Source organism: Gouania willdenowi, chromosome 1 (genome assembly GCF_900634775.1).
Source record: "Gouania willdenowi chromosome 1, fGouWil2.1, whole genome shotgun sequence".
NCBI lineage: Eukaryota > Metazoa > Chordata > Actinopteri > Blenniiformes > Gobiesocidae > Gouania > Gouania willdenowi.
Window position 1 is genome coordinate 6129430 of NC_041044.1, and position 27214 is coordinate 6156643.

General features: G+C 37.2%; 1 protein-coding gene across 1 annotated transcript; it reads left to right on the forward strand.

The window, feature by feature from the left end:
- Positions 1–24223, forward strand: LOC114462845 (arf-GAP with dual PH domain-containing protein 1). The gene is made up of 11 exons (XM_028445919.1): positions 1–454; positions 3997–4127; positions 6241–6332; positions 7872–7954; positions 8035–8147; positions 13338–13484; positions 17152–17235; positions 17356–17418; positions 20189–20260; positions 21590–21821; positions 23621–24223. Exons 1-11 carry the CDS (start codon positions 367–369, stop codon positions 23647–23649), a joined length of 1134 nt encoding a protein of 377 aa, XP_028301720.1. The 5' UTR covers positions 1–366; the 3' UTR covers positions 23650–24223.
- Positions 24224–27214: the final 2991 nt, after the last annotated feature.

The following is a 27214-nucleotide window of genomic DNA, read 5'->3' on the forward strand; positions in this document are numbered from 1 at the left end:
TTATGCGGAAAAGCAAGTTTAGACAACCTCTGCTTTTCACTTCCTTGTGGGCGCTTCGTTCCACGCGTCGCACAGACGCACACGCACAGCCGCCCCGCTCCGACCCGGTCCTCCCACCCGAAGCCTGGGGAGAAGAGCTCTGATCTGGACCCAGAGACCAGTGTGGGACCAGTGTGGGACCGACCTGTGGAGGCTCCATGAAGAGGATTTAAAAGTGTGTGTTTTCTCTGCCCGGAGGCGCATACCTGTGCAGACACACGCAGCCAGACACACCTAAAGCCTTTTTCAGCTCTGTGCCCTCACCCTCACCCCCCAGTTTGCGTGTGTGTCCCACGGTAAGCTGAAGAAAAAGCACCACACGCTGAAATGACTGCAAATGAAAGATCGACCCGTGCGCTCAAAGAGGTCCTCCTGAAGCCTGGAAATGACGCGTGTGCAGACTGTGGAGCCCCAGGTAGGTCTATCAGCCCCTCCACTGTAGTCTTTATTATATATAATATATATACAATCATAAACTTTACCTTTAATTATGCAGCACGCAGAGCAGGGCAGAGTACAGGTAGCTGGACTCCAGTGGCCATAAAACCACACCTTACTGTATAACCTCCCCACATATATCTGTGTTATTGTATAAATAAATAAAGAATGTATTATTTTGTGATGAGGTCAGTTAAAAAAAAGTTAAAAGCATTTCTCCTGAGTGCTGCTGTGAATCAACCAGAGAACAAAGTGGGCAAGTTGTGTCTTGTATGCGTGTCAGCTTTGCACATACCGTCACTAAACATCCTAATCATATTCCTCTGCGTGTGCACAGGAACAGTAGTCCTAAGAAATGTTTACACAAAGTGGCAAGTTGCACATTAGGTTTCAGAGCAACTTGTGGGTCAATGCAGTGTTTCTCAAATGGGGGTACGTGTACTCCTAGGGCAGGGTTCTGCAACCTGTGGCTACGGAGCCTCATGTGGCTCTTTGACTCTTTTCCAATGGCTCCCTATAGCTTTAAAGCATGTGTGCTTGCAGACGTGTCAGCACGTTTGCACACCTACGCCACACCTGGATGTGCACCTAACAAACATAAATATATCAGTCACACGTAGACCCAGGTGTAGCTGGAGTGAGGCTATAGTGATCAGACGCACTTCACTATCAATCGCCATCTGCGTGACTTGTAAACACTTGTTAGTCGCTTACGCGTGCAGGCGTGTACACACGTGCAGGTATGTAAGTGTGTGTGTTGAGTGTATAATAGACCACCATTTAGTCTGGTTACAGTCTGTGTCACTACACCCGTCCATAGAGTGGTCGTGACTGTAGTGTTACGCTCTGAGTCAGATTGTTGTTGTGATTGGACAGGATTCAACACTCGCACACACTTACTGACGTGCACACGCCTGCACGCCTAACCATTTTTGCTAAGTGTTTACATGTCACGTAGACGGTGCTACATAGTGAAGGTCACCTGATCGCTATAGCTTCACTCACATCACACCTGCCACTACACCTAACTACGTTAATTAGGTAAGTTTAGTGAAAGTTAGGCAGGCAGGTACGCGTGTGATGGACTGGTGTGCATGAATTTAGAATGGAATCACCCCCCCATAGCGTGCGTGTGCGTGTGAACTGAATTTGCATTAGGAATTAAGATTTTACAAGGTCAGTTTAAAGGTGATTTAACTTTTATTCTGAATTAAAGAAGAATTGAAGGTCCCATGTAAACCATCCATGAAGAAGCTACTTACAGTAACCTCCCACTTTTCTATAACAAGACGTACTTCCTACCGGCACTGCACTAGTAAATGAGTTTGAGTTTATTTTATTTCAAACAGGGACAATACATATTAATGAACATATACATGTAAATACGCAAGATTATAGCCAACGGCTAATTTCCATCTTTAGTCCCTTCGCTGATAAAAACTATGGAAATAAATCTTTTCAGGAGGCAACAAATACTGTTTCTTTCCGCTTATTTACAAAATGACATTCTTTAAATTGTGTTATCACTCATTCATTCCATCATTATGACCTGTAGTGGTTTTTTTCACAGAATTCAGAGCAAAGTGTTGTAATCGGACATAATGGAGGGACTTGCATTCAAAAGTTAGAAAAAAGGTTCGCCAAAATTTTGAGGAAGACTTTCACAAGAAATATTTTTATTTTTTGTAAACGATGGAAAAAACTAAATTGATCACACACAAACCAAAAAGGAATGCTTTTTGAGTTCCTGTTCCACTAACTCTGATTATGTCCTCAAAGATTGTAAAATGGATGAAAGGAAGAAGATAAGATGCCATATGGTTTATTCAGTTTTGCCCAGAGTGAAAGAACTTCAGCTTAAGATTATTAATGATGTGTATCCTATAAAAGGCATGGCAAAAATGCCTCTAGACTTGTTTCATTTATGAAAAAACTTGATATTTTTCAATAGCCCAAACTGTTGTTTGATTGTCAGTACATTGTTTTGCCCTTTGGTTCATATATTCTTTTTTTGTTTTCTTCTTTCAGTTTTGTCTATAATCTGTATTAATGTGAAAAGTGCATTTTTGCTTGTATTTGTTCTTGTTCAATAATTAAAAAAAAACAAAAAAAACTTGCAACCCGGGGCCCACGTACAAAAACACACAATATTACAGAAAAGTCCACTAGAAAACTAAAATAACACATAAAATGATAACAAAACTAGTCAACATTACACCAAAAACCCACAAATAGCAAAAATATACTAAATGACAACTAAAATACACTAGGGCTGCAACTAACGACTCTTTTAATAGTCGACAAGTCATCGATTATTGAAACGATTAATCGACTAATTGGTTGACAAATCGTACAGTTATTTGCTCTATAATGCTACAATCTTTCAAATTTGGCTGCTGAATGTAGTTTATTTTATATCTAATAATGAGTTGCATAAAGTTTTGGTTGGTAAATATATCTCTGATTACTGTAGTTAAACCAGATCAAGCTGATGATTTAACAGTTCAGGATGTTCTGATGTATTAATCACAATAGTTAAACTACTGTCTAATGGGAACGGCTTTGTTGGTGAACACGTGGAATGTAATGAAATGTTTTGCGTTTCACAAGTTGGGGCGGAAGAATAGTGACATTAGTATTTATGCTAACATTTATTTCACACATATTATGACATGTTTAGCTTTTATCCTTCCATACAAGTGTTAAATCTGACTATAAGTAAATTGGTGGCTCTTTGTGGTTTGATGACGGTAAGCTGTGTAGCATTCCTATAATGCAGTGGTTAGCGTTACAGTAGCTCTTAGCCCAGTCTTATGTGCTGGTGGGTTAGCTTAGCATACTTAAGTAGAGCACCGTCACAGTGTTTGCGGAAACTTTGGGTGGATCTGATGATCGTCGACAAATACTTTTGTCGGTGACTAATTCTGTTATCGATTTTTGTCGACAATGTCGACTAATTGTTGCACCCTTAAATCATACACGACACGACAACAGTAATAGACAATTAGACACCAAAAACACAGACAATTAGAGAAAAATACTAATAATTTTTGTATACACTCCCAAATATGAACCATATACAATAGAGTAAATAAAGCTAGGTTTACACCACTGAGATCATATTAAAGTGCTGATAGCATGTCATTAAAAATGACCCCTAAGTACAGCACTGCAATGCATGCTGGGAGAACGTCAAGTCTTTGTAGAAAAATACAAACAAGGGCAGCAAATATATACACAAATGAGATAGAAATATGTACAAAATGACAATAAAAAGACACAAAATGAGATTAAAATGTATTTCCCTGTCATATTGCCAGTTTTAAATAAAGAGAATAAAAACAGTTCAGATTGTTTTTTTCTCTTTCAAAACTTGAAACCTGTGTTTTTAGTCAATTTCCTAATTCCATAATCCAACATTTGTCCCTTGCCAGCCATATTTTATTTTATTTTATTTTATTATATTATATTATATTATATTATATAGTCACTGTTGATTTTTTCCTCTTTCCTCTGCAGACCCAGACTGGGGCTCCTGCACCCTGGGAGTGTTTGTATGTCTGGCTTGTTCTGGAGTCCATCGTAACATCCCAGATGTCAGTAAGGTGAAGTCAATGACCCTTTCCCGCTGGACGGACGCCGAGGTGCAGGTGGGACGTCTACAGTAGCTCTATAATAATGCTACATGAGCTATGGCTGGGCAATATATCGAGATTTAAGATATTTCAAGTTTGCTATTTTGACGATATAGAAAATTACAATATATCAATATTTATATATATAGATATATATATTTTTTTTACGTAGTTTATTTTCTATTACAATACTCACTTTAGGAGTCACTACTTTCTCTCAGACCAGCATGAAAAGAACAGTTAGATGATCAGTGAGTCTAAACAAGCGACACTACAGAACTCACTCACACGTGCTGTCCCTTAGAGGAGAAAAATACTAAAGTGGCACATATTGTGCAGCTGTTTCTTAGTAAATGTCCCATTGTGTATTTTTGTGGTTCTTTTGTGTATTTTTCTGGTATTTTTGTGTATTTTTTTATGAATTTCTGCTGTCCCATTCTGCATTTTTTTTTCTTTTTGTGTCCTTTTGTATAGTATTGTTGTTCTTTTGTGTATTTCTCCATTTTGTGGATGTCAGTGGGTGGATGGCTGAATAAATACAACTTTTTTTTTTTCTTTTTCTAATTTTTCTTTTTTTTTTTTTTCGAGCAGGGACAAGAAAACTAAAAACTTATTTTTTCTTTATTTTATTCATTGTAGAATAGTGTAGATATTATTTTGAAGGTTAAAATTATGTAACCATTTGGTTAATAATAAGTTTTTCTCATTCCTACTGTTGCTGACTATTGTTCTCTGTTTGAGTAACATCACTTGATCAAAGCCTTTCTAACATTCTACACTAAGTAGAAATGTTAGAAAGTAATTATAATTTTTTTATTAAAGGAAAAAAAAAATTAATAAATACATGATTCATGCTGATATCGGATCGGTATCAACTGATACGCAAGGCTGCAATACATGTCGGAAATGAAAAAGTTGTATCGGGACATCCCTAATTGTAATAATAATCTACTCAAAAGGGAGATTTATTTAATCCCACCCCCATTTCTTAATCATACAAGTTTCGTCATATTGCTTCTGTCTGTTTGTGACTTCTAAAAATACACAATATACTAAACAGAATAAGAAAAAATACAAAAAACTGACTAATAATCAGTAACCAAGAATACAAAGCAAAATACTAATAATGATAATACATTTCATTCAGTGCAATTCACATTTAAAGACAACACTAGCCATAGATGTAATCAGTCTATTAGTTGCATTAAGCCCCTCCCCCATCCTCACTGAATTGTGACCAGTCCATACGTTTATAAAGTGATTGTTTTTGTTGTGAATCCAGACTGTTCCATAATTCCACTCCACATACAGACAGACACAAACTCTTCCTGGTGCTTTTTAAATCTTAGATATTATAACATTTCCAAAGCCTCTGGTACAATGAGTGTTCGCTTAAAAAATTAAAAATCTTTGATTTTATTGTTCTGTTAAATGCTTCATTAACTTCTATGGGCTAAGTGGAGATGATGTCAGATGTAAATTTCCTCTTTTTTAAGTTCAAAGAACTGTATCATTGTTGTTTCAAGGCAGAAAAACCAACTAAATAAATAAATGAAGACAGTGTAGGTCTCATAGATCAATAAATCAAACATCATTTTCTCACTAAAAATATGTTAAAGGTTGAAATTGACGCTCAAAAGTTTGTTTTGATCTCCACATAAAAAAAATGTTTTTTTGACATTGTTGAAAAACTCGTGCGTTGCATTGTGGGATGTGGAGTCCCATAGTAGCAGGGACGTGTATTTATTTCATTATTAATGTGATTTTAGCGGTGTCTTCAAACTTTTACATCTTTTTTTCCCAAGCAAGTGATGTATTTATTGATCTTTAAAGCCTACACTATGTATTTATCTGATGAAAAATGATTGTCCCTTGCACCTTTAAAACAATACTGACTGAAAATGAAAAATCCTGGAAAAGGAAGTGCGAGGTTCTCACTCAATTAAGGTTTTCTAGGAACGTCATAAACTGTCTCGTTTGTTTTCACGCGTGTAACCACAGATGTTTTTCACAATGGCTCTCAGATCATTACTAGGTTAGTGAAGCATCAGTAGAAAATGATTTCACAAATGTCTGTTCTGTCTGTTGTGGTTGTTCCTGAATAATGCGTTTATTTCTGCTTCATTAGTTCATGGCTGAAAAAGGCAACAAGCTGATGAAGAGTAAATATGAGGCTGCTGTTCCTGTCTACTACTATAAGCCAACCCACAGAGACTGCCAGTGAGTAACAACCAACACAATGTGCACTACATGTTGAAGTCAAAACCCAAAACGACATCAAAGATACACAAACATACTAAAGAAGATACACAAAAGGACAACAAAAATGACTCAAAAACACATAAATGACAAAAAGTGCATATAAAGACAACTAAATGACTCTAAAATGACTCCAAAAACACACAAAATTACAGAAAAATACACAAAAGGACAAAATAATTACTCAAAAACACAATAAGTGACAAAAAATATATTATAAAGACTAAAATGGCTCAGAAAACCCAAAACGACATCAAAGATACACAAAAGGACAACGCAAATGACTCAAAAACATATAAATGACAAAAAGCGCATATAAAGACAACTAAATTACAATAAAATGACTCCGACAACCCAAAACAACATAAAAAAATACACAAAATGACAAAAAAACACTCAAAATTACAGAAAAATACACAAAAAAATGACTCAAAAATACAATAAGTGACAAAAAATATATATAATAAAGACAACGAAATTACACTAAAATGGCTCAGAAAACCCAAAACAACATCAAAGATACACATATTTACTCAAAAAATAAAACATGACAAATTGTACACATGAACACACATTTGACGATATTATGATGAATATAAAAATTGCCATAACAGGAACAAAGATGAAAAAGTTCTGTTTCCTCCTTCCCTTGTTATTCCACATTTTGTAAAAAGTCAGCTCCAAATGAGCCAGTTGGATTTTGCCCACGTTGGCAGGTGACGTCACCTAACACGCCTCCTAGAATATGAGCTCCTCCCTCTCCAACTGTCTAACAGCTAAAACAACACTGTTGTTTAATATAGAGTATATATTATACTTTATTGCCATATATGTAAATGCAAACTGCACTACTGGACGCCCAATCTGCACTACTTTTTCTGCTGCTGATCGTGTTGGGAGTCACTGCTTGGAGCCACGCCCATTGTTTACACACATCAGCTGTTAGCACTCTGTGCTAATGCTACACCAGCCTATGCAGAGAGACCCGACATTGCATGTGAACTGAGGAGGAAACAATGGGGATGTTTACAGATTAGTAGCTCACAGCGCTAACAACGGACTCGGTTGTGGAATTGGACGGCTTCCAACTTTTGCGCGGTGACGGATGACTGAGAGCGATAAGGAGAGAGTCTGGCTGTGTTTGTGTGCGGAAAGGAGGAGCTGCTGCTGCTCGCGAACGCACTTTTCTGACTCAAAATCACTGTACGTTGTTTGATTGCGTCACACGCTACTGTTTGGCCTTGTTTTTAACTCACTAAACCAAAGGCCGAATGTAGCTTTTTTGCATTATTCGGCCAAATATATTCTTTGGCCGAATATTTGGTGCATCCCTAGTTTTAAAACAATTTCAATGATTACAGATTGTTTCTGCTTGGATTAAAAGAAGGAATAAATGTTAACGGGAGAATTGCTTAATATAGGTCGCTACATTCACAGATAACAGATTTATCCTTCATGTATCCTACGTTTATCCTACATTTATCTTCTATATGTGTTCAGGGTGTTGAGGGAGCAGTGGATCAAAGCAAAGTATGAACGAGAAGAGTTCACCGAGCCTGGGAAAGGTTTTACGTATGAGGAAGGTGAGTGTGCACATCCATAAACGTGTCTTTTTTATTAAAAAAACATGATCCTACTAAATGTCCTTTGATGCTCCCTGAAGGAATAAGAGACGGCATGCTGATGAAGAGGGGACGGGACAATGGGCAGTTCCTCAACAGGAGATTCATCCTGTCAGAAAGAGATGGAACCTTGAAGTACTTTACCAAATATGACGTAAGTGGCTTCTAAAAATAAACCTGACACTTTACCAGCAGTTATGCAACACAGAAACAAAACAAAACTCATATTGAATGAGGAAATACATTAAGTTCTCTTTTAACACCATCTCTAACCTGAATAGTTCTTTACTTTACTCTTTACTCTTTAGTTCTTTACACATTTAGTTAGTAAAACTAGCTTTACCTGCAGTCAGTTTGTCTTGGACACACCCACTGGAATGTATTATATCATCAAATCAGCATTAGCAGACATATCTCTCCCTGTGCAGCTCAGTGGAATAAAGTTTGATAGTCACAAGCGGACACTAAGGTGACCAAGATGAGTTTGGATCGCGGGGACCCCTAACTCAGCCCATCCGTAATGTTGCAGTGGTACAAAATCATTGTTTAACAACATGCATTTAACCTAACATATAACAAATAGAACTTTTACAGCAAACTATTGAGCAAAGGAAGCAGGGAGAGAGAACAAAATCCTGAATTTTCATTGGTTGTCATATTTCATTTCGGACAGAGCAGCCAATAGGAAGCCTCAGTCAGTGCACACTTTCCCAACTTATCATGATTTTTTGTTTCTGCAACTAGTTTACATGTGCTTATTTTCCCTACACTAATAAGTTAGTTCACACGTTTACATCACTAGTTGAGTAGCGCTGCTGCAAATGAGTTTACTAGTAGATATCTGACTTCTACTAGTTTACTAGTAAACATGTTGGGTTCACCTAGTTTACTAGTAAGGGCAACAAAAGGCTTAAACTAGTGAGCATGCTCACTAGTTTACTAGTTTAAGCTTTTGCTTGTGCTTTCCAGCCTTAAAGAGTAACTAAACCCCAAAACAAGTTTTTTCTACTGAATACATATGTATTTGGGTATTAAGTAGTGCTGTTGATTGATCCTTGTCCCACTCTTCACATTTTAGTATTTTAATTTTGCATATGTAGTTGTAAAATGTCTCATATACTGACCACTAAGGGTTGAACGCTGGCTAATGAATTTTGCTATTGGCTGAAACGGATTCTTTTAGATTCCCCTGCGTCATCAATCATCAACTTTCACTGTTGGCCCCGCCCCTAGAGAGGAGGGAGAGGGTTTCATCCAATCACAGCCACTCTTCACATTTTAGTATTTTAATTTTGCATATGTAGTTGTAAAATGTCTCATATACTGACCACTAAGGGTTGAACGCTGGCTAATGAATTTTGCTATTGGCTGAAACGGATTCTTTTAGATTCCCCTGCGTCATCAATCATCAACTTTCACTGTTGGCCCCGCCCCTAGAGAGGAGGGAGAGGGTTTCATCCAATCACAGCCCTCAGTGAGAATTGATTGACAGCCAATAAGGAAGTCCACTGTGTTCCGTGTGCGGTGATGTTTTTGACTCTGTGCTTTTATAAAAATCATATTCTGGTCTAATCAGAGGGTTCACCAAGCCATGTTTGTATTCCCGTCTGTCTCTACGTGAGCGCGGATGTATGTGTCCGTCTTATCACTGTGAGTGTGAGGTGGTAGGAGAACAGGGCTGTTTGCACCTGAGTATTGTCTGTAAGGCTGTGCGTGAGCTTCACATTGTAATTGTGTGTGCCTGTGGATGTAGTGACAAATTTTAGCTTATTAACTTGCTATGTGTGTGTTTACAGACACATCATTGTGTGTATTACTGTCTGTCTCTGCGTGTCTTACTGCTACAGCAGTAACGCCCATAATCAAGGCATTTTTTTAATTTACCTCCTGGTGGCAGCTCAGCAGAAAGCAGGGGTTTAGTTACTCTTTAAGTAACATAAAACTGTATGCACTATTTAACTAGAGCAGGGGTTGCCAAAATAACAGTGACAGTAAGTGGCGACCCCCACTATCCCTGGTGCTGCCTCACACACCCGTGCATGTCTGTGGTGCAGTAAAGTGACATGCAAATGTGAGTGCCGTAAATCTGTCATTATTGCCTCTAGAGGAGCATTCTTGAAATCCTCTGTTATTCAGTGGTTTCCAATTCGGGTGTTGTGAGCCACCAAGTGGGGGTCACAACACTCCTGACTTGACGTTCTGCAGCTCTGTGAGATCTCCTCTGATTGGTCATTGCAGCAGTCACATTACAGCTCTCTTTTATTTCCTTCTGCACCTCATGGAGCGCATATGTGCGCAATGTGTCTATTGAACATGTGCGCAAATGCGTCCCCTCGCACAAAATGTGGCCCCCCACGGAAGATGGTGCCCTACGCACAGTGCGTGTTCTGCGTGCAGAGAGGGGCGGCTCTGCTCAGGTGCTTAAGTTATACAAAGACTTTGAGCTTTTGAGGATATAGACAAGCTTGACTAATGAAAAATATTCTGATAAGAAACAAAGCAATTTTACTTTAATCTGAGCTAATATTTCTCTTTACAAAGATTTCTCAAATGTAGATTTTGCTTCTTTCGTTGACTATTTAAATTCCACTCAGGCTTAATTAGATCACAAAACAACGGTCAGGGAATTGAAACAGATGAGAAGTGAATTTCTTAAGATGTTATTTCCAGATAGTCTTTTACTCTCCAAATGTGTTTTTATTAGATTGTTATTGGATTGCATTTAGTATTGTGAATTGGCTTCAGTCCCTTTAAAGGGATCCTCCACTGTTTTTACAAATCTGGCCAAAAACCTTTGAAATGTACTTAGAAGATCTATGTCTAACAAAACACATTATTTTGCACCATATTTGCACCTGAGAATTGGAGTCCTTTTTGGTGAGAGTCCTTCAACAGTCCGTGATTACTTGCTTACTTCACCCATCAGCGTGTCAGCTGTGTACTGTTTAAGGCAGAGTAAAGGTCCCTTAGGAGAGCTTTTTTTCTCTGCTCCATTGTCTACTACCGTGGCTCAGGTGGTAGTGGGTCGTCTTCTGATCGAGAGGTTGGGGGTTCGATCCCAGTACCTGACTATGTGTCGAAGTGTCCTTGGGCAAGACACTGAACCCTAAGTTGCTCCCAGTGGTCGACTAGCGCCTTGCATGGCAGTCCTGTCCCACTGGTGTGTGAATGTGAGAGTGATTGGGTGAATGAGCTGATATGTAAAGCACTTTGAGACTGCTTCAGTGTGGTGATAAAGCGCTATATAAAATCAAGTCCATTTACTACCAAACCACAGAGTTGGAATTGTTGCCACAGATATTTTTCGGGTCACAACTGTTTTTATCCTCTTTTCGGAAAACAAAAAAGGTTTACTTAAGCATCTTTAACTTTTCCTTGTTTTTTAGAGCAACCAAAAGCAGCACAAGTTCTCATTTTGACTGAAAAAGTTGCTAAATGATCTAAAAAACAGGCTGAATGTTTCACTCCAATAGAAAACAATGGGTTGTTTACAGGCAGAGGGGCCTTGTGACATCATCAATCATGTGATTTCAAGATGGAGGAACACAGGCTCTAAAACTGTAATGTAGTCCCATTTATAAAAGTGAATAAAAAGATTATGGTACAAAATAATGCATTTTGTTATTCATAGATCTTCTAATAAGTACATTTCAAAGGTTTCAGGCCACATTTGTAAAAACAGTGGAGGATCCCTTTAAGTCGTATTTTATTTAGGGCTGCAACGATTCGTCGACATAAATCTACGACAAAGTTAATCGCAGAAGAATGTGATTGTTGACAATTGTCATGTACGTCTTTGGAAGTGTTTTTCAGTGTCCGTGTGGTAAAGTTGGCGTATTGAGGAGTGAGCCATCTGATATCTGCTTTTTGCTGCACATGCATAAACTGAGTGGCTACATCGTCCCGACTGAGAACATCCACAGTTCGTTTCTTCTTCTTTGACAGCTTTTATTCATGCTTCTGCACTACTGTAAAATACCATAGTTATATTTATATATATTTGTTTCCAGAGGTGAAAGTAATGGATTACAAGTACTCATGCTACTATAATTGAGTTGCTTTTATGGGTACTTATACTTTTTTGAGTATATTTCTAAATCAGTAAATTTACTTGTACTTAAGTACGTTTTCAAAGAAACAAAGTAATTTGTTACATTTCTACACCCAACCGTTACTGAGTAAGTATTATTTTTGTTTTAAAATTATCAATGGACATTGTGAAACTACAAAAAATGAAATGACCAGACAACAATCAAATGCATCATATTATAGCCGACCAATCCGATTAAACGTAACGTACTTCGCTTATACAGCATTGAATGAAGGTTATTTTCTCAGTTTTAGAGTTTATAAATTATCTACACTTAGAGCCTGAGAATTATTTTTTTTTATTTCGAATTGAATTCATTGGTGTTATTTTAATTTCAAAAAGAATTGTACATTTTGACAAACCTTTATTTTTATACAGATGCCTTTGTGGAAAATAAATGAAGTTCACATTGTGCAATATTTCATCTCTTCCTTTTTAAGTTTATATATTGAGCTACTTGTTACTTGTACTTGAGTATTTTATGTATGACTTACTTGTACTTGAGTACAATTTCAATTAAGTAACAGTACTTTTACTTGAGTAGGATACATCAGTACTCTTTACACCTCTGATTATTTCCTTATCATATCTGCACTCTCACTGTAAATATTGTAAGTGCTGTTGTAGTTGTTGTTGTTCTGTTTTTATAATTTATATATTCTACATTGTTGTGTTTGTAAATGTTACGGAGAGAGAAAACAGTAATTTCGATTCTCTACATGTCTTATTAGGTACATATAGTGGAATCAACGATAAAGCTGATTTTGACTTTTTGACTTTGACTTAATAGTTTTAAGCATTAAAAAGTATTTTCTTTGTCCATAAACTACAGATCTTTCTTTCTTTCTTTCTTTCTTTCTTTCTTTCTTTCTTTCTTTCTTTCTTTCTTTCTTTCTTTCTTTCTTTCTTTCTTTCTTTCTTTCTTTCTTTCTTGTTTATGAGACATTTATTGCTGATATTCTGCTGGTGATTGGTTTATAGAGAATCCAATACTTGTTTCATTTTTGCACTTTTCTGTCTAAAGAAATAAAAGCCTTTTTTGAACAAAGTCATATTTTTTTGTCTCTAGTGTTAGATTTTGTTAAACTGATTAGTTGACGAATCGTTTCATTAACCGACGACTGGTCGACTATCTAAATAGTCGTTCATGTAGCCTTAATTTCAACATATATTATGGTCATGAGAGAGAATAATTTGTTGACATCTACCTTTAGCTTTGACATCTGCACCTCCCACCATGTGTTCTGTCTCCAGGCTAAAGAACCCAAAGCATTGATCAAAGTGGACACTATCAACGCTACCTTCCAACCAGAGAAAATGCAACACCCCAACGGCCTGCAGATCACCTACCTCAAAGACAACAGCACTCGAAACATCTTCGTCTACCATGAAAGTGGCAAGGTGAGTATGTGGAAAGATAATCATAATTATAGTGGCCTATGTACAGTATGCTTGACTGCTAATAATCACCATAAAGTGTCTCAACTCCACTGAACTATTAAACAAGCCTACTTGTGTTTTTGTGAGTCTACAAATTATCTATATATCTGTTCCTGTTATAATCAGTGATTCCCAACCTGGGGTACACACACCCTGAAGGCTAAGTGAGCACATTACAGGGGGTATGTTGACTTTTGTCAAACATTTTACACTAAAAACAATGTTAGTACATAAAAGAAGATCTAAGATTCACAGTTAGTGTTCCTTCATATATTAAAGTTAAAAAATAAATAAAAAAGATTACTAAAGATTACGATGGTATTAAAGTAATGGAATACACTTGATCATAAAGGATAAAAACCATTGGTTTAGATCTATGATGATTATACATATACACATACTGGATTGTGACACATATTTATCAATTTAAAGAAAGCGTAAATTATGGCAAGAGGGTTTTTTACAGACAAAGCTTCTGAATAGATGACTCAAATCTCTGATTATTCACTGACTTGTTTCAGCCCAATGACAATAACAATCATGTCTAGCTGTCAAATATCTATACGTACACTGAACAAAAATATAAACGCAACACTTTTGTTTTTGTTCCCATTTTTCATGAGCTGAACTCAAAGATCTAAAACATTTTCTATAAACACAAAAGACCTATTTCTCTCAAATATTGTTCACATCTGTCTAAATCTCTGTTAGTGAGCACTTCTCCTTTGCAGAGACTATCCTTACACCTCACAGGTGTGGCATATCAAGATGCTGATTAGACACCATGATTATTGCACAGGTATGCCTCAGGGTGGCCACAATAAAAGGCCACCCTGAAATGTGCAGTTTTGCTTTATTGGGAGTGGGGTTTAGAAAACCAGTCAGTATCTGGTGTGACCACCATTTTCCTCACTGAGTGCAACACATCTCCTTGGCATAGAGTTGATCAGGTTGTTGATTGTGCTCTGTGGAATGTTAGTCCACTCCTCTTCAATGGCTGTGCCAAGTTGCTGCATATTGGCAGAAACTGGAACACACTGTCGTAGACGCCCATTCAGAGCATCCTAAACATGCTCAATGGTTGACATGTCTGGTGAGTATGCTGGCCATTCGAGAACTGGGATGTTTTCAGCTTCCAGGAATTGTGTACAGATCCTTGCAACATGGGGCCGTGCATTATCATGCTGCAACATGAGGTGATGGTCACAGATGAATGGCACAACAATGGGCCTCAGGATCTCGTCACGGTGTCTCTGTGCATTCAAACTGCCATCAATAATGCACCTGTGTTTGTTGTCCATTACATACACCTGCCCATATCATAACTCCACCACCACCGTAGGCCACTCCATCCACAACGTTGACATCAGCAAACCCCTCACCCACACGACGTCACACACGCTGTCTGCCATCTGCCCCAAACGGTGAAAATTGGTATTCATCCGTTAAGCAGTCCCTCCAGGATTTTGCAAAATCATGCAAAATCAGTGCGGCATTGCAATTTTTCTAAAAGCCCACAACTTTCCCGCAACTTTGCTGAAAAAAAAACAGAACTGTGTGGCCGCTTATCATTATTTTTGGCATTTTAGCGCTTGTAGTTGCTACGGATGTACTGTGGGCTTTGCGCCATAGACGGATGTACATAGACACCGCATCGACTGCTGCCGCCCACTATAGTGGTGCTCTATGTATGGTGTGTCTATGCTTTGTGCTGCTTACAAAGAAGAAAATACCTACGTCACATCCTTTTTTCAACCAGTGCCATGAGAAAGCGTTCAACGTCTTTTTGTATCACAAGCAAAGACTCACGAGTGGGGCCTTTGAACAGCATGAAGTTGATGATTCTGATGCTTATGACAAGTGCTGTAGTTGTTTACAGTGTTAATTTCATTTACTTAAACATTTCATCATTATTTTTGTGTTTAAATTGAGACAAAACTAAATGAAGTTAATGAGGATAAAACTCTGTTTAAAATCATCAGATATTTTGGTCGACTCCTAAAAAATGAAATCAACAGTAAAACAAGTAAAAACAGTTCAGTGCAGTTGTTTAAATTCACTGCCAAAGGAACAGCTCTGTGTGTTGTCTATGTGGGAGAACAAACAGGAAGCACACTATCATTACATACAGTATGTTTGTTAATGCTTTGTATTTTGTAATTTTTTGTTATGCTTAAAAACATATGTCTTCGTGACAGATTCATGTTATGCATCACTAATGTTTACTGACTTGCACTTCTGATGATCATTTTGATTAAAAACTGTTGCACCTTTTGCATTCAGGGTATGCTCAGTGTATGAGCAAAAAAAAAGTGTCTGGTCAATATGTATTTATAATTGGTAGAAATTGTGAGTAAAGCATGTTTTAGGGCTAAAAAAAATTTTTACTACAACTTTTGGAAAAATGTTTACAGCACTTTTCAGACTTTTACGGTATAAATGATCAACTTACGGAGTCACTAAAGGATGAGTTCACTCAATGTATTCTTTCAAGAAGTCCACTGCTTTAATTTTGGCCCAATAAATTGAGGAAGTGTAGTACAGCCCTCCACAGCAGCCGTCTGCACTGTAGTGGGAGGGAGGGGCTGCTGCCGTGGGGAGCTGACACTTGAAAAGTTCAAGTCACATCGCTTGAGGGGAGATAACTTGAGGTTGTGTCATTTACATTGATTTGAATGTAATCTAATCGCTTCAGTCACTTCAGTCGTGTTCGGTGAGATCGCACCTTCAGTCCATTGAGTTCTATAGGAGGTGAAGCATTCAGGATCATTTAGCAGCTTTTTTCAGTCAAAATGACTTTGTGTCCTGCTTTGAGTTGCTCTAAAAATCCATAAAAGAAAAAAAAAAAAAAATTCGATGTAAACCTCTTCGCGTCATCAGTGACGTCATTTCAACATAGCGGCACACAGGGTAAAGTCGTCCCAGTAATCGCAAAAATGTGTTTTGTTAGGCATAGATCTTCTAATGACATTTCAAAGGTTTTAGGCCTCATTTGTAAAAACATTTGAGGATCTTTTTAACAAGAGTATAGCAACCCTCCCACCTGCCCGTTCTGATTGGCCGAGTCTTTGAAGGGCACCCTCATCAGCCAATGGGGTGCGGCCTATGTCACGGAGTGGCCTTTACGTGGATTTTCTTGGAAAATTGCTGAATTATTGGAATGCAGCCAACACAGCGGTGCGTTCAATTACCCAGAAAATACGGCAACATTTTCTGCTGCACATCGGACACAAACTTAAACACACCTTCTTGTTTCTGCAAAACGTGTGAAACTAATATTTTGATACTGCATATTCTTTAGCTCTATCAATGTAAACAATATTTTCTCATTCTCTATTCCATAGGGGAAAGTCTTGTTCTTTCATGTAAAGAAGTGAATAATAATGAAACTGGATTATGATAAGAACAACATTATTTTTCTAAGATTTTTTATTTTATTTTTTAAATGTATTTGTGTCTTTTCCTTAGTATGTTGGTCTTAGGCCCACATTAAGGCATACCACCCTCTGCAGCTGTGTATGATATTCATTATTCCCCAAATATATATATATATATATATATAGCATCAAGTATTTGTAGGATTAAAAAAAAGTTCTCACTGTGTCTTTTTTTAAATGATCTTCATTAGGAAATCGTTGACTGGTTTAATTCAATTCGTGCCGTTCAGCTTCACTACATGAAGGTGGCCTTTCCTGGGGCAACAGACCGCGAGGTGAACACACACAAGCACCATGTCAAACTGTAGATTTTAATAACTCCTAATATTTGTTTGTCAAATTAAACCTAGCGTTCAACCGTTAATCTTGTTCTATTTTTGTCATTTTATATCCAGCTGGTTCCTAAACTTACCCGAAATTTTCTCAAGGAAGGATACATGGAAAAGACAGGACCCAGGGTAGGTGAACCATTGTGTCACACACGCACATACTAATATAATATATTGTTTGTACAATATAAGTATATTGTTTTTGTGATATACTATCCAGTTTGTACAATATAACTATAATGCATGAAAATGGTAATGAAAACATTGAAAACGACAATAAAAAACCTTTAACGATATCACCATATGTTCCCTCTCGGCTCCACCGTGTGACTGACAGCTTAGCGTACCTGCTGTACGTACCTGTCACATCTTCACTCTGGGTGGGAATCAATGGCTTCTTTGAGGATGTATTTAACTCTCAAGTGTCAAACACACTCTCCAAGAATACCCGCGTGTTGCGATTAGGCAAACGCACTAGGAGGTGTTTGTACGCTGACTTGTTTTAATCTCCATGTGGGCTGAGGCAGGTGCTTCCATTTTGGGATTTCAGACAGAAGCACCAACACGTGCTTTGGCGAAACATTTAGTTTCCGTCTGGTTTAATCTCCGTCTGTCAGACTGAGCAATGAAAGCACTTTTCAACTTGCAGCTTCAGGCTGATTTGCTAAATAAACGCCATAATTAATTTTCCCCGCACACGTTTCAGACGTTTGACGTGGAAGGAGTCAACGAGGCAACAAAAAAAAAGAACAGCCAGTTGTTGAGTTTCATGTCACAGTGACTATATTAGACTATATTAGACTCTTGTGGACATGAACTTTTTTCACGATGTATCAAAACTACTGCTGAAGTGAACTTTATACTGACTAGTTTTGAAATGATGGCTAGAGGTTATAAAAGTGCTGTAATAAACATGTAAATGGGGACCAAGTGCAAACAAGCATAACCTTAAGCTAAAATATAAAGACTTTAAAATCAAATCTAGCAACAGGAGGAAAAACTCTTTTATTTCTTGTGCAAACGGAAGAGCAGGGAGCTCTGAATTTTTAAGTCTGGTTTTAATTAATATGCTTTGAAAGGATGTCTGAATGGGAAACATGCAATATGAGGTAATTACTGTATATTTAAAACGTTAATTGCGATTAATTAATTACAGGAAAGAATAACACGAAAACAAAATTACGCCGTTAATTGCTTCTTTTTTGTTAGCATTCCAAACAGCTCAGAACCTTTTTTCATTTTAAGATAAATAAAAGTATACCCATAATACTGATGCACAGACTATAATAACAAGACGGGAGACTGCTGAGCTGCTCAGCTTCGTTTGTGTTAATTTTAGCTTATGGAAAACTTATGACTAGTTGTGTGCAAATTGTGCAAAAAAGAGTTTGCTGATCACCAGAGCTTCACCTCAATGCTGAACATGTAGCAGCTAGTACAGACAGCTAGCACAGACAGCTAGCACGAACACTCGGACAGTGCTAGCTGCAACACGCTAAGAGCATGCCGTGACTGACAAATGAACAAATTCACTGGATAGATATTATTTTCTGAAGGAGAAAAAAGCAACAAGTTCAGTGTCAGAAAAGTATTCTTACTGTTTATGATGTGCTAACTTATAGCACTACATATGACGCTTTATTTCATTTGTATTTTCTATTATTTGGAGATTGACAAAAGTACACAGCAATATGACAGGTAGGCCTTGGGAGTCAGGACGAGTCTCAAATACTACGTCTGCATCTGTTCAAGTCTGTTAAAAACAATAAATGACTTCATTAATCCACTTTGTTATATATCAATTTTTTGATCTGCCACAATGATGTGATTTAAATGAAAATACCTTACAGAGCATATATAATTAATCGCACATTGTTTTTAGTTTCTTGTTAGTTATCGTTAAAACTGTATGAATATCAACAGGACAGGGGTCTGAAACATAGCTTTATGCAAATGCTGGCCTGAGGGTGGACAAGGCTTTGCTGGTGATCTGCTGTAGACTTTAGTGAAAGTCACTGAAGCTGTAGTTTCTCTGCATTTTCTAGGGTTAGGCTAATCTGGTAGTTGATGATCGAGATGAGAGAGGAGCAGAATTCAGACAATCTAGATCTATTCTCAAATCCTTGTTATTGCTTTTTAGCTTCATGCGCTTTTGCCCTCATGGCGTAGGGCAGCAGTCCCCAATCTTTTCTGCCCCACAACTCACCATAACAATAAATAAGTGGGAGCCCTGAGCTGGTTTCACTGCAACGAGACTGTCCCATTGCGGGCTTGGTGCGTGGGAAGTACCTGTCGCAATAAATCCATATTTCAAGTAGGACTTCTAGTCTTGTCTGTTAAATGCAGATTTCTTTTTCTTTGAAGAGGTAGGCTCTTCTTCAGTCTCCTGACCGACTCTTTTACCCTGCACAAAGACGCTTGTTTTTTGTTAATTTTGCTATCTTGGAAGTTTCACTTTAGCAGTAATTTACCGGCTGGAGCATCCCCTTTAAATGTGCTTAAAGGGGATGCTCCGGCCGGTGACTGAGGCAGGCACCTTGACACGCGTCAAGAGTGAGGGATGTAGCAGAGAGAATCCGGTAATTTCCCAAAATAAAACATTGTTCAGGCTTATTAATGTATTCTTTTTGTACGACCCAGTACCAATTGACCACATTATTACTCACAATCTGTGAAAACCCCAGAAATGTCCCCTTGCCAGTGTTGCTGGGGTTACGCTGATATCAGTAGTGAATGAGAACTGAAAATTGAAGTGTCGGTTTGTGCGTCGATGATTCTATCTGTGGAAAACATTCCTTACTCTAGTAGATACAATAGTTCCTTTTGTGACAGTTTCTTTAGCTCTGTCTCAGTCTTCCTCACCACCTGTCTCGCTGTGGTATCTTTTTGTTTTTTTCAGCAAACTGAAGGTTTCAAGAAGCGCTGGTTTACCCTGGACCACAGGCGGCTCATGTACTTCAAAGACCCGCTGGTAGGACTCCTTTTTTTTTTTTTTTCCACAGGAACTTCACCTGAGAAACACAAAGGTGACCTGGTTGAAATGTAGCACAAAGGAAATAAACAACTGTTGTGGAACATAAAGTAAGAAACCACACAGGAACAGGGTGTGCTTTCTTTCTCACTGTAACATAATGCGATGCATTTATATTTGGCTTGAATCCAGGGCAGAAATTACCTGGTAGTGTCTGAGACTCTAGAAAATCCTGTTAGGCTTGGTTGGGGAGGAGTCTACATGCAGACTTTGTTCAAGCCTTGAGGAGTAGTTGTAGAGTGGCCATACCAACCTGTCATTGTGTCCTTGGGCAAGATACTTCACCCACATTGCCTAGTATGAATGTAGTGTGAGTGTAGGTAGTGGTCGGAGGGGCCAATGGTACACTATGGCAGCCTCGCCTCTGTCAGTCTGCCCCAGGGCAACTGTGGCTACAATAGTAGCTTACCACCACTAAGTGTGTAGTGAAAGAATAATGTCTTACTTCTGTAAAGTGCTTTGAGTGTCTGTGATAAAGTGCTATATAAAATCCAAATGCATTATTATTATTATTATTATTATTATTATTATTATTATTATTATTATTATATCTACAGGACTAAAACAGGAAAAACCACGATAATAAGAGGGACCAGAGGTTAATCACAATCTTGATTTATCGGACTTAATCGTAGTTGCTTTTAAATGCTTAAGTGTATTAACGCAAATCACATTAGAGCTGGACGATATGCCTCAAAAATGGATATAAGTGTTTCATATCAGTCGATATCAATAATTATTGATTTGTTTTTTTATAATCAATTCAAAATAAGGACCAGAAAAAATACCAAATTGAAATACTTTTATTTTAAATGTAATCTTTAACATTTATAAAGAGGTCAACAAAACTATGGGAAAAAAACTAAAAAACCTAAATTAAAAAAAATTAACTGTTAAATGTAGAAATATAGACATTAAATAAATGCTTAATCAAAGAAAATGTGTAACTGCTTTGTATTCTTGGGACACTTGAAATATATCGTTTTAGAAGTTATACAGATTGTATTTTCTTACAATAAAATTTTATTAACATGTATCTGTTTACTTTATATAAATATCCATGCGTAGTAGTAGTAGTAGTAGTAGTGGTGGTGGTGGTGGTTTCCTGGTGAAGATTTTTTTGTGCATTTTTATTGGTTTGATGTCTTTCTATTGAATATTTTGCTCATAGGTCTGGTTTCTAATGATCCAATATTTGAAAAAAACATAGTATCAATAGCCTTATTTATGTTAACAGGAGTTCACTTTCTGCTTATTCTTTTCATTTAGGATGCCTTTGCCAAAGGTGAAGTTTTCTTGGGGAACAGGACTCATGGGTACAACGTGTCCCCTGGTCTGCCTCCTGGTACCCACTGTAACGGCGCCTGGCAAAACGGCATCACCATAGAAACCCCCGACCGCAGCTTCCTGTTCACTTGTGAATCAGAGAGTGACCAACATGATTGGATAAAACACTTCAACTTTGTCATGAACGCACAGATGTCTCCTCAGGAATACACAAGTAAGACCTTTTCCTCAGAGATATCTATATTGTATATCTTTTATTAAAGCAGGGCCACAAAAATGTGACTGTATCTCATCTGAGGGTCACATGATCAACATTCATGTCAACATTTAGTAATAATATAGTAAACAACAAAGGCTTTGTGTGTTTTTGGAGTCATTTTGTTGTTGTGTTTTGTCGTTAAGGCTACGTTAACACTGCAAACCTTAATGCTCAATTCCGATTCTTTTGCCTCTATGCGACCTGTTTCTGATCTTTTTATGGCAGTCTGAACAACCCAAATCCGATTTTTTTGGATATGTAGTCCTAAATCCGATACATATCTGATCTTTTGCCATGCGACTGCAGCGTAAACGGTCAAGGCGGGTTTGATACGTTGAGGTCATTAATAACAGCTGGAGCTGTCTGATTTCTATGGAGCAGAGAGGGACAGACTTTAAGCATCTACTGTTGATACAATCTTTTTTCTGCACAAGAACATGGATTATCCTTATATTTGATACCTGGATTATGTAAATAGAAACACTATCTCTTGCGCGCACTGCGCACGTGTGTGTTTGCCGTGCTCTTGTTTCCCTGTGCGCTAATCTGTTCTGTTTACATTAACAGTTGTTAATAAAAGCTGTCCTTACCACTAAAATAAACGTAAATATGTCATTTGTATGAGGAAAAATTAGGTTTTAACTGTCGGTTCCTGGTCGGGCTCTGATATAAATACTTATCTTCCTCTGTCGGACCTGTCGGTCAAAGCTTGAAAGTTCATATTATAAATTGTCTGTGTTTAAAAGCAAATCAGCGCCACAAAAAGCCAAAATATGATTTATCTCTCTTTTTCTTTCTCCTCGTCCACCTCTGCACCTGCTCATTCATTCTCAGGCTCCACTGCACAAAAACTTTGAGACAAACGCGACAATGTACATGCGGGTCAGTTTGGAGCCACACTGGAATCTGATACAGGTCACATTTTAAATGGTGATGTGAACGGACAAACAAAAAATCAGATCTGAGAAAAAAAATCAGAATAGAGCATTAAGGCTTGTAGTGGCCTGCGTAGCCTTAATGACAAAACACACACACAAAATGACTCCAAAAACACACAAAGCCTCAGTTATTTTTATGTATTTTTTTTTCTTGTATTTTGTGTTTTTGGAGTCGTTTTTGTGTATTTTTGTTGTCCTTATGTGTGTTTTTGGGCTCATTTGGTTTATTTGTGTTTTGCATAGTTTTCTGTCATTTATTATGTCGATGAGTCTGTTTTTACATTTTTTTTAAATTATTGATATTTTACATTTTGTCATTTTGTGAGTTTCACTTTTTCACATGTAAAATTAGACCTAGGGCCACATGTGGCCCCCGGGCAGCCACCTGCCCATATCTGCTGTAGATGAATTGGTTCATAAGATGACCACTAATGAGTACATGTATGAGTTTTCCATATCATCATAGAAACCAGTAAACTCTTCTCAATAATGAATAGGGCACGATCGTGGACATATTTATAACTGATCCATCTACTTCCAAAATATTAATTTAACACAAAACTTGTTTATTTTCAGCCGCCAAAAAATTTAGCTGAATGGATTTTGGCCATTTGTTTTAATGAGTGAAAAGACGAAGACTGTAGCTTTATTGCTTCATTGTTTGTTCAGATTAGTAGAATAGGATGATTGTTGATTAGTTTTCACAGCACTGAATTGTTCTAGTAAAAACAATCGATATTTGACCAGATATACTGTAATTGACTGCAGAATATAATTAGAGCCTAAACTTTTTTTCTGTCTTTTTTTTTTTCCAAGTGGAGGCGATGTTCAAACACAGGGCTTGACAAATTCATAACCCCAGCGATTATATCAAACTCTGAACCTGTCATCAGGCAGACCCAAGACCAAGACCAGGATCAACACCTGCTCTGCCTCCGACCACAGATCCATTCAGCAACAGCATCCAGTGACATAGAATGGGTTACCATGAGGTTACGAATAAACATGAAGACCAACGAATATATGTGTTAGAGATCTTAAAGACCCATTAATGGAACTGTATGATTTTGCTCTAAGTGGCTTCTATTTAAAGGTGTTAATTCAATAGATGTTGGTAACACTTCACTTGACGTTGTATACATAAGGCTGACATTACGCTGTCATTATCTGTCATTAGCATGAATAAGGTGTCATGAAGGCTGTCATTAAGTGTCGTTCATTAAAATAATTTGGGGTTAGGGCAGTGGTTAAGGTTGATGTTAAGGCAATGATTCTCAAACTTAAGTACCCCTTTTGTCCAACTTCAACATTTTGCTTAAAAAAACATTTTAAAACAACTATAGAGCACATTTTAAAGAATCTTATTTTGAAAGAAACAGTATTTAGTGCAGTGGTTCCCATCCTTTCTTTGGATCGTGACCCCATTTTGATATCAAGAATTTCTGGCGACGCCAAAGACATTTGTTTTCTTGTTTGAGCTCAGATATTTATTTTATTGCATTTCTGTTGAACTAGATTTATAATTAACACAGTGAAAATATATAAATACAGTTGTTTAAGATTGTGTGTTTTAATGAAAAAAAAAGAATAGAATGATTTAAAAAATGTATTTTAATTTTTCAGAAATTCCAGGTGTCTCCACATGGGAGTTGGGACTCCTGAATAGATTTTTTAGGTCATATCACGCCTGGGGTGGGACCACGACTGACACTTTATTTGTTAATGTTCCACTCTCTCTCTCAAGTATCCCTCTCTTATTGTGTACCCCTAGGGGTACAAGTACACGTACCCTCATTTTAAGGTAACGAACGACAGCCTTCGTGAAACCTTGTTCATGCTAGGGACAGGTGTCATGTCATAATAATGACAGTGTAATGTCTTATGTATAAAACTTCAAGTAAAGTGTCACCAGTTTGTAACGGCACATTACCATTGTACAAGGAACTCAGACGATTCCTGTGGCCCATTGTTGTCTGTACTTCACGGTGTATGATCCCCGAAAAACTATGCAAAAGGTTGAGGAAATAATTGTTTGATCTTTCAACAACTCAGCCAGACAGTCAAACAACTTGCTGGTTCTGTCTAAATTTAGATGTATAGGTTTCAGAGGCTGACGCTTTTCTTAAGAGATGTTAATATCCAGGGGAAGTTCCCTTCTAGTTCCTTAAAGTGATTATTCTGATTTAAATACAGCCTAAAAACACACAAATGTACTTACAGCTCGAGTGCAATGCAATGAACAACCTTCATATAATGAATTTAATAGTTTTTTTTTTTTTTTTTGTTTTTTTTTCCTTGTTTGCATGTTTTTCTACTTAATATTTGTTGGTGAGGCAATGTGCATACTAGATATAAAACTTTTTTTTTTTTTATTTGTTTTTGTTAATGTTCAATAACTTGTATAGCCATTGTAGATATAATGCTAATGCTAAAGGTACAATTGGTTAAATCATCTTTGATTTCTAAATGTCGGCTGTAGAAAACACACAAGTAAAACAGAAAATAGTGACTTTATACCAGTGGTTCCCAAAACGGGGTACGTGTACCACATTGCAGGGGGTACATTTTAAAATAATTAGGAAATGTTCGTAGTTCCTTTTTAGGCTATTTTTAGGACAAATTCACCACAAACTTACAGGACCATTGCTCAATAAAATATTATATTTTCTTGTAATTTATTGAAACAGGACTATTTTATGCTATAGAAGACATTTTATTACACTTCTGACAATAGGAAACGATAATTAGCTACATTTTACAAAGAAGACTGTATTTACTTCCTACAGAAGTAATCACAACAGTTGCATGGTATTTAAAAAAAAAGATCAAGTCCGCCTTAAATTCCTCTCATTGATTTAAATTTACAGATTAAGCCTAGTGAACCATTGCTCGAGACACATTTAGGGGTTTATATATGAAATTATAGAGAGTGTACTTATGATATGAAGAGAGAGTACACATGATTTGACATAAATGTAAATGGGTATACTGGGAACCTGTGCCTTTGGCTGTATTGTGTCAGTATAGCGCAATATGCTAGCTTACTGTTTAGCAGTTGCATCAACTAAAGCATCCTTTTCACAACTTTAAAACTTTAGCATATCACTTACTGTGGTTTAACTATTAAGAAATTGTGTTTCAGCTTTTCAGGTCTCTTACATTAATCTAAACTACTTTCTGTTCCTGGACGTAGCCTAGCCTAGCTTCAACAGCCAAAACCCTATGGATTCATCTGAACGTTGTTAAGTTTGTCTCACCATTTAAATGTACATGTGTTTGGTGCTCTTTGTGTACTGAAAGCAAAGTTAGTTTAAAAATAAAATCAAATAAAAATCATACCTTGGTGTGTGTACCAGCGCCCCTCTGTGGCACCTGACACTGTATTCTGTATTCAAGCGACACTAATTTACATCAAGCAAATGATCACTAATAAAAGGTAACATCATTTTTTATTCATTGTTGTGAAGTTTGATTTTGATTATTCTATGATAACCAAATCAAGTTTACATCACCTTTTAGAAAAAAAAATAAAATAAAAAGTAATCGGAATGGTTGTTTGGTAGAAAAGTGGAAAAACCTCAAACTTCCTTCTGATCAGAAATTGGCCACGGTTACATGATGTTTTTTTTAATTCTGAATTAATTATTTGGAATTATTTTTTTCTGCTTCATGTTTACATGGAAACAGTAATTCAGAATTGAGGTTAACATTGAAAACATCTTGGACTATGTCATCACCAGTGCGTCATCGTGACAAAACGAGCATGCACAGAATGACTGGAATTAATTTAAAACAAAATTAAGCATTTACAAGATCAAGGAATTATTTAATTCTGAATCAAAATATGAATAAACCAGCCACCTATTTCGGATTTAAGTTTTATTCAGAATGACCATTTTCATTCAGAATTTAGTGTTTAAACTGATCAGTTTAATGGATTTAACTTTTATTCTGAATTAAAACAGAATTTAAGCTCTAGTGCAAACATGGCCATTGTTTCATGTAAAGATTTTGCAGCTGCATCCACTCACAAGGTGCTTTACGTGTGTTTGCAAAGTGACGACAACATCTGCCAGTAGTTTCTGGGTGTCTAAATCTACACCTCGGTGCTCAGAGAGCACATGGTTGAGGCCGTAAGGAACAACACATAAATCTATAGACCCACAGTAGTTTTTCACCCTGGTGTTAAAGAGGGAGGTCGGAACAGTGAAGGGATCAGAGGACTGAGACCCAACCACACTGGCCAGAATGAAGCCAAAGAAGGGTGATGAAGAGAACGGCCACAGAAGCCAACTGCTCTAAGAAAATCGGAAGTATTGGATAATTGCTTTGGCGCAGCATGAATGATTTGGAAAGAACTCAGGATTCATCACGTTTCACTTTGGGTTTCCATATCAAGACTTAAATCCA

Coding starts and splice junctions, on each gene's coding strand:
- LOC114462845 (XM_028445919.1), top strand. CDS start 367: ATGACTGCAAATGAAAGATCGACCCGTGCGCTCAAAGAGGTCCTCCTG. Junction 7,955..8,034: donor AGGTTTTACGTATGAGGAAG/GTGAGTGTGCAC, acceptor TGCTCCCTGAAG/GAATAAGAGACGGCATGCTG. Junction 20,261..21,589: donor TGTACTTCAAAGACCCGCTG/GTAGGACTCCTT, acceptor CTTTTCATTTAG/GATGCCTTTGCCAAAGGTGA.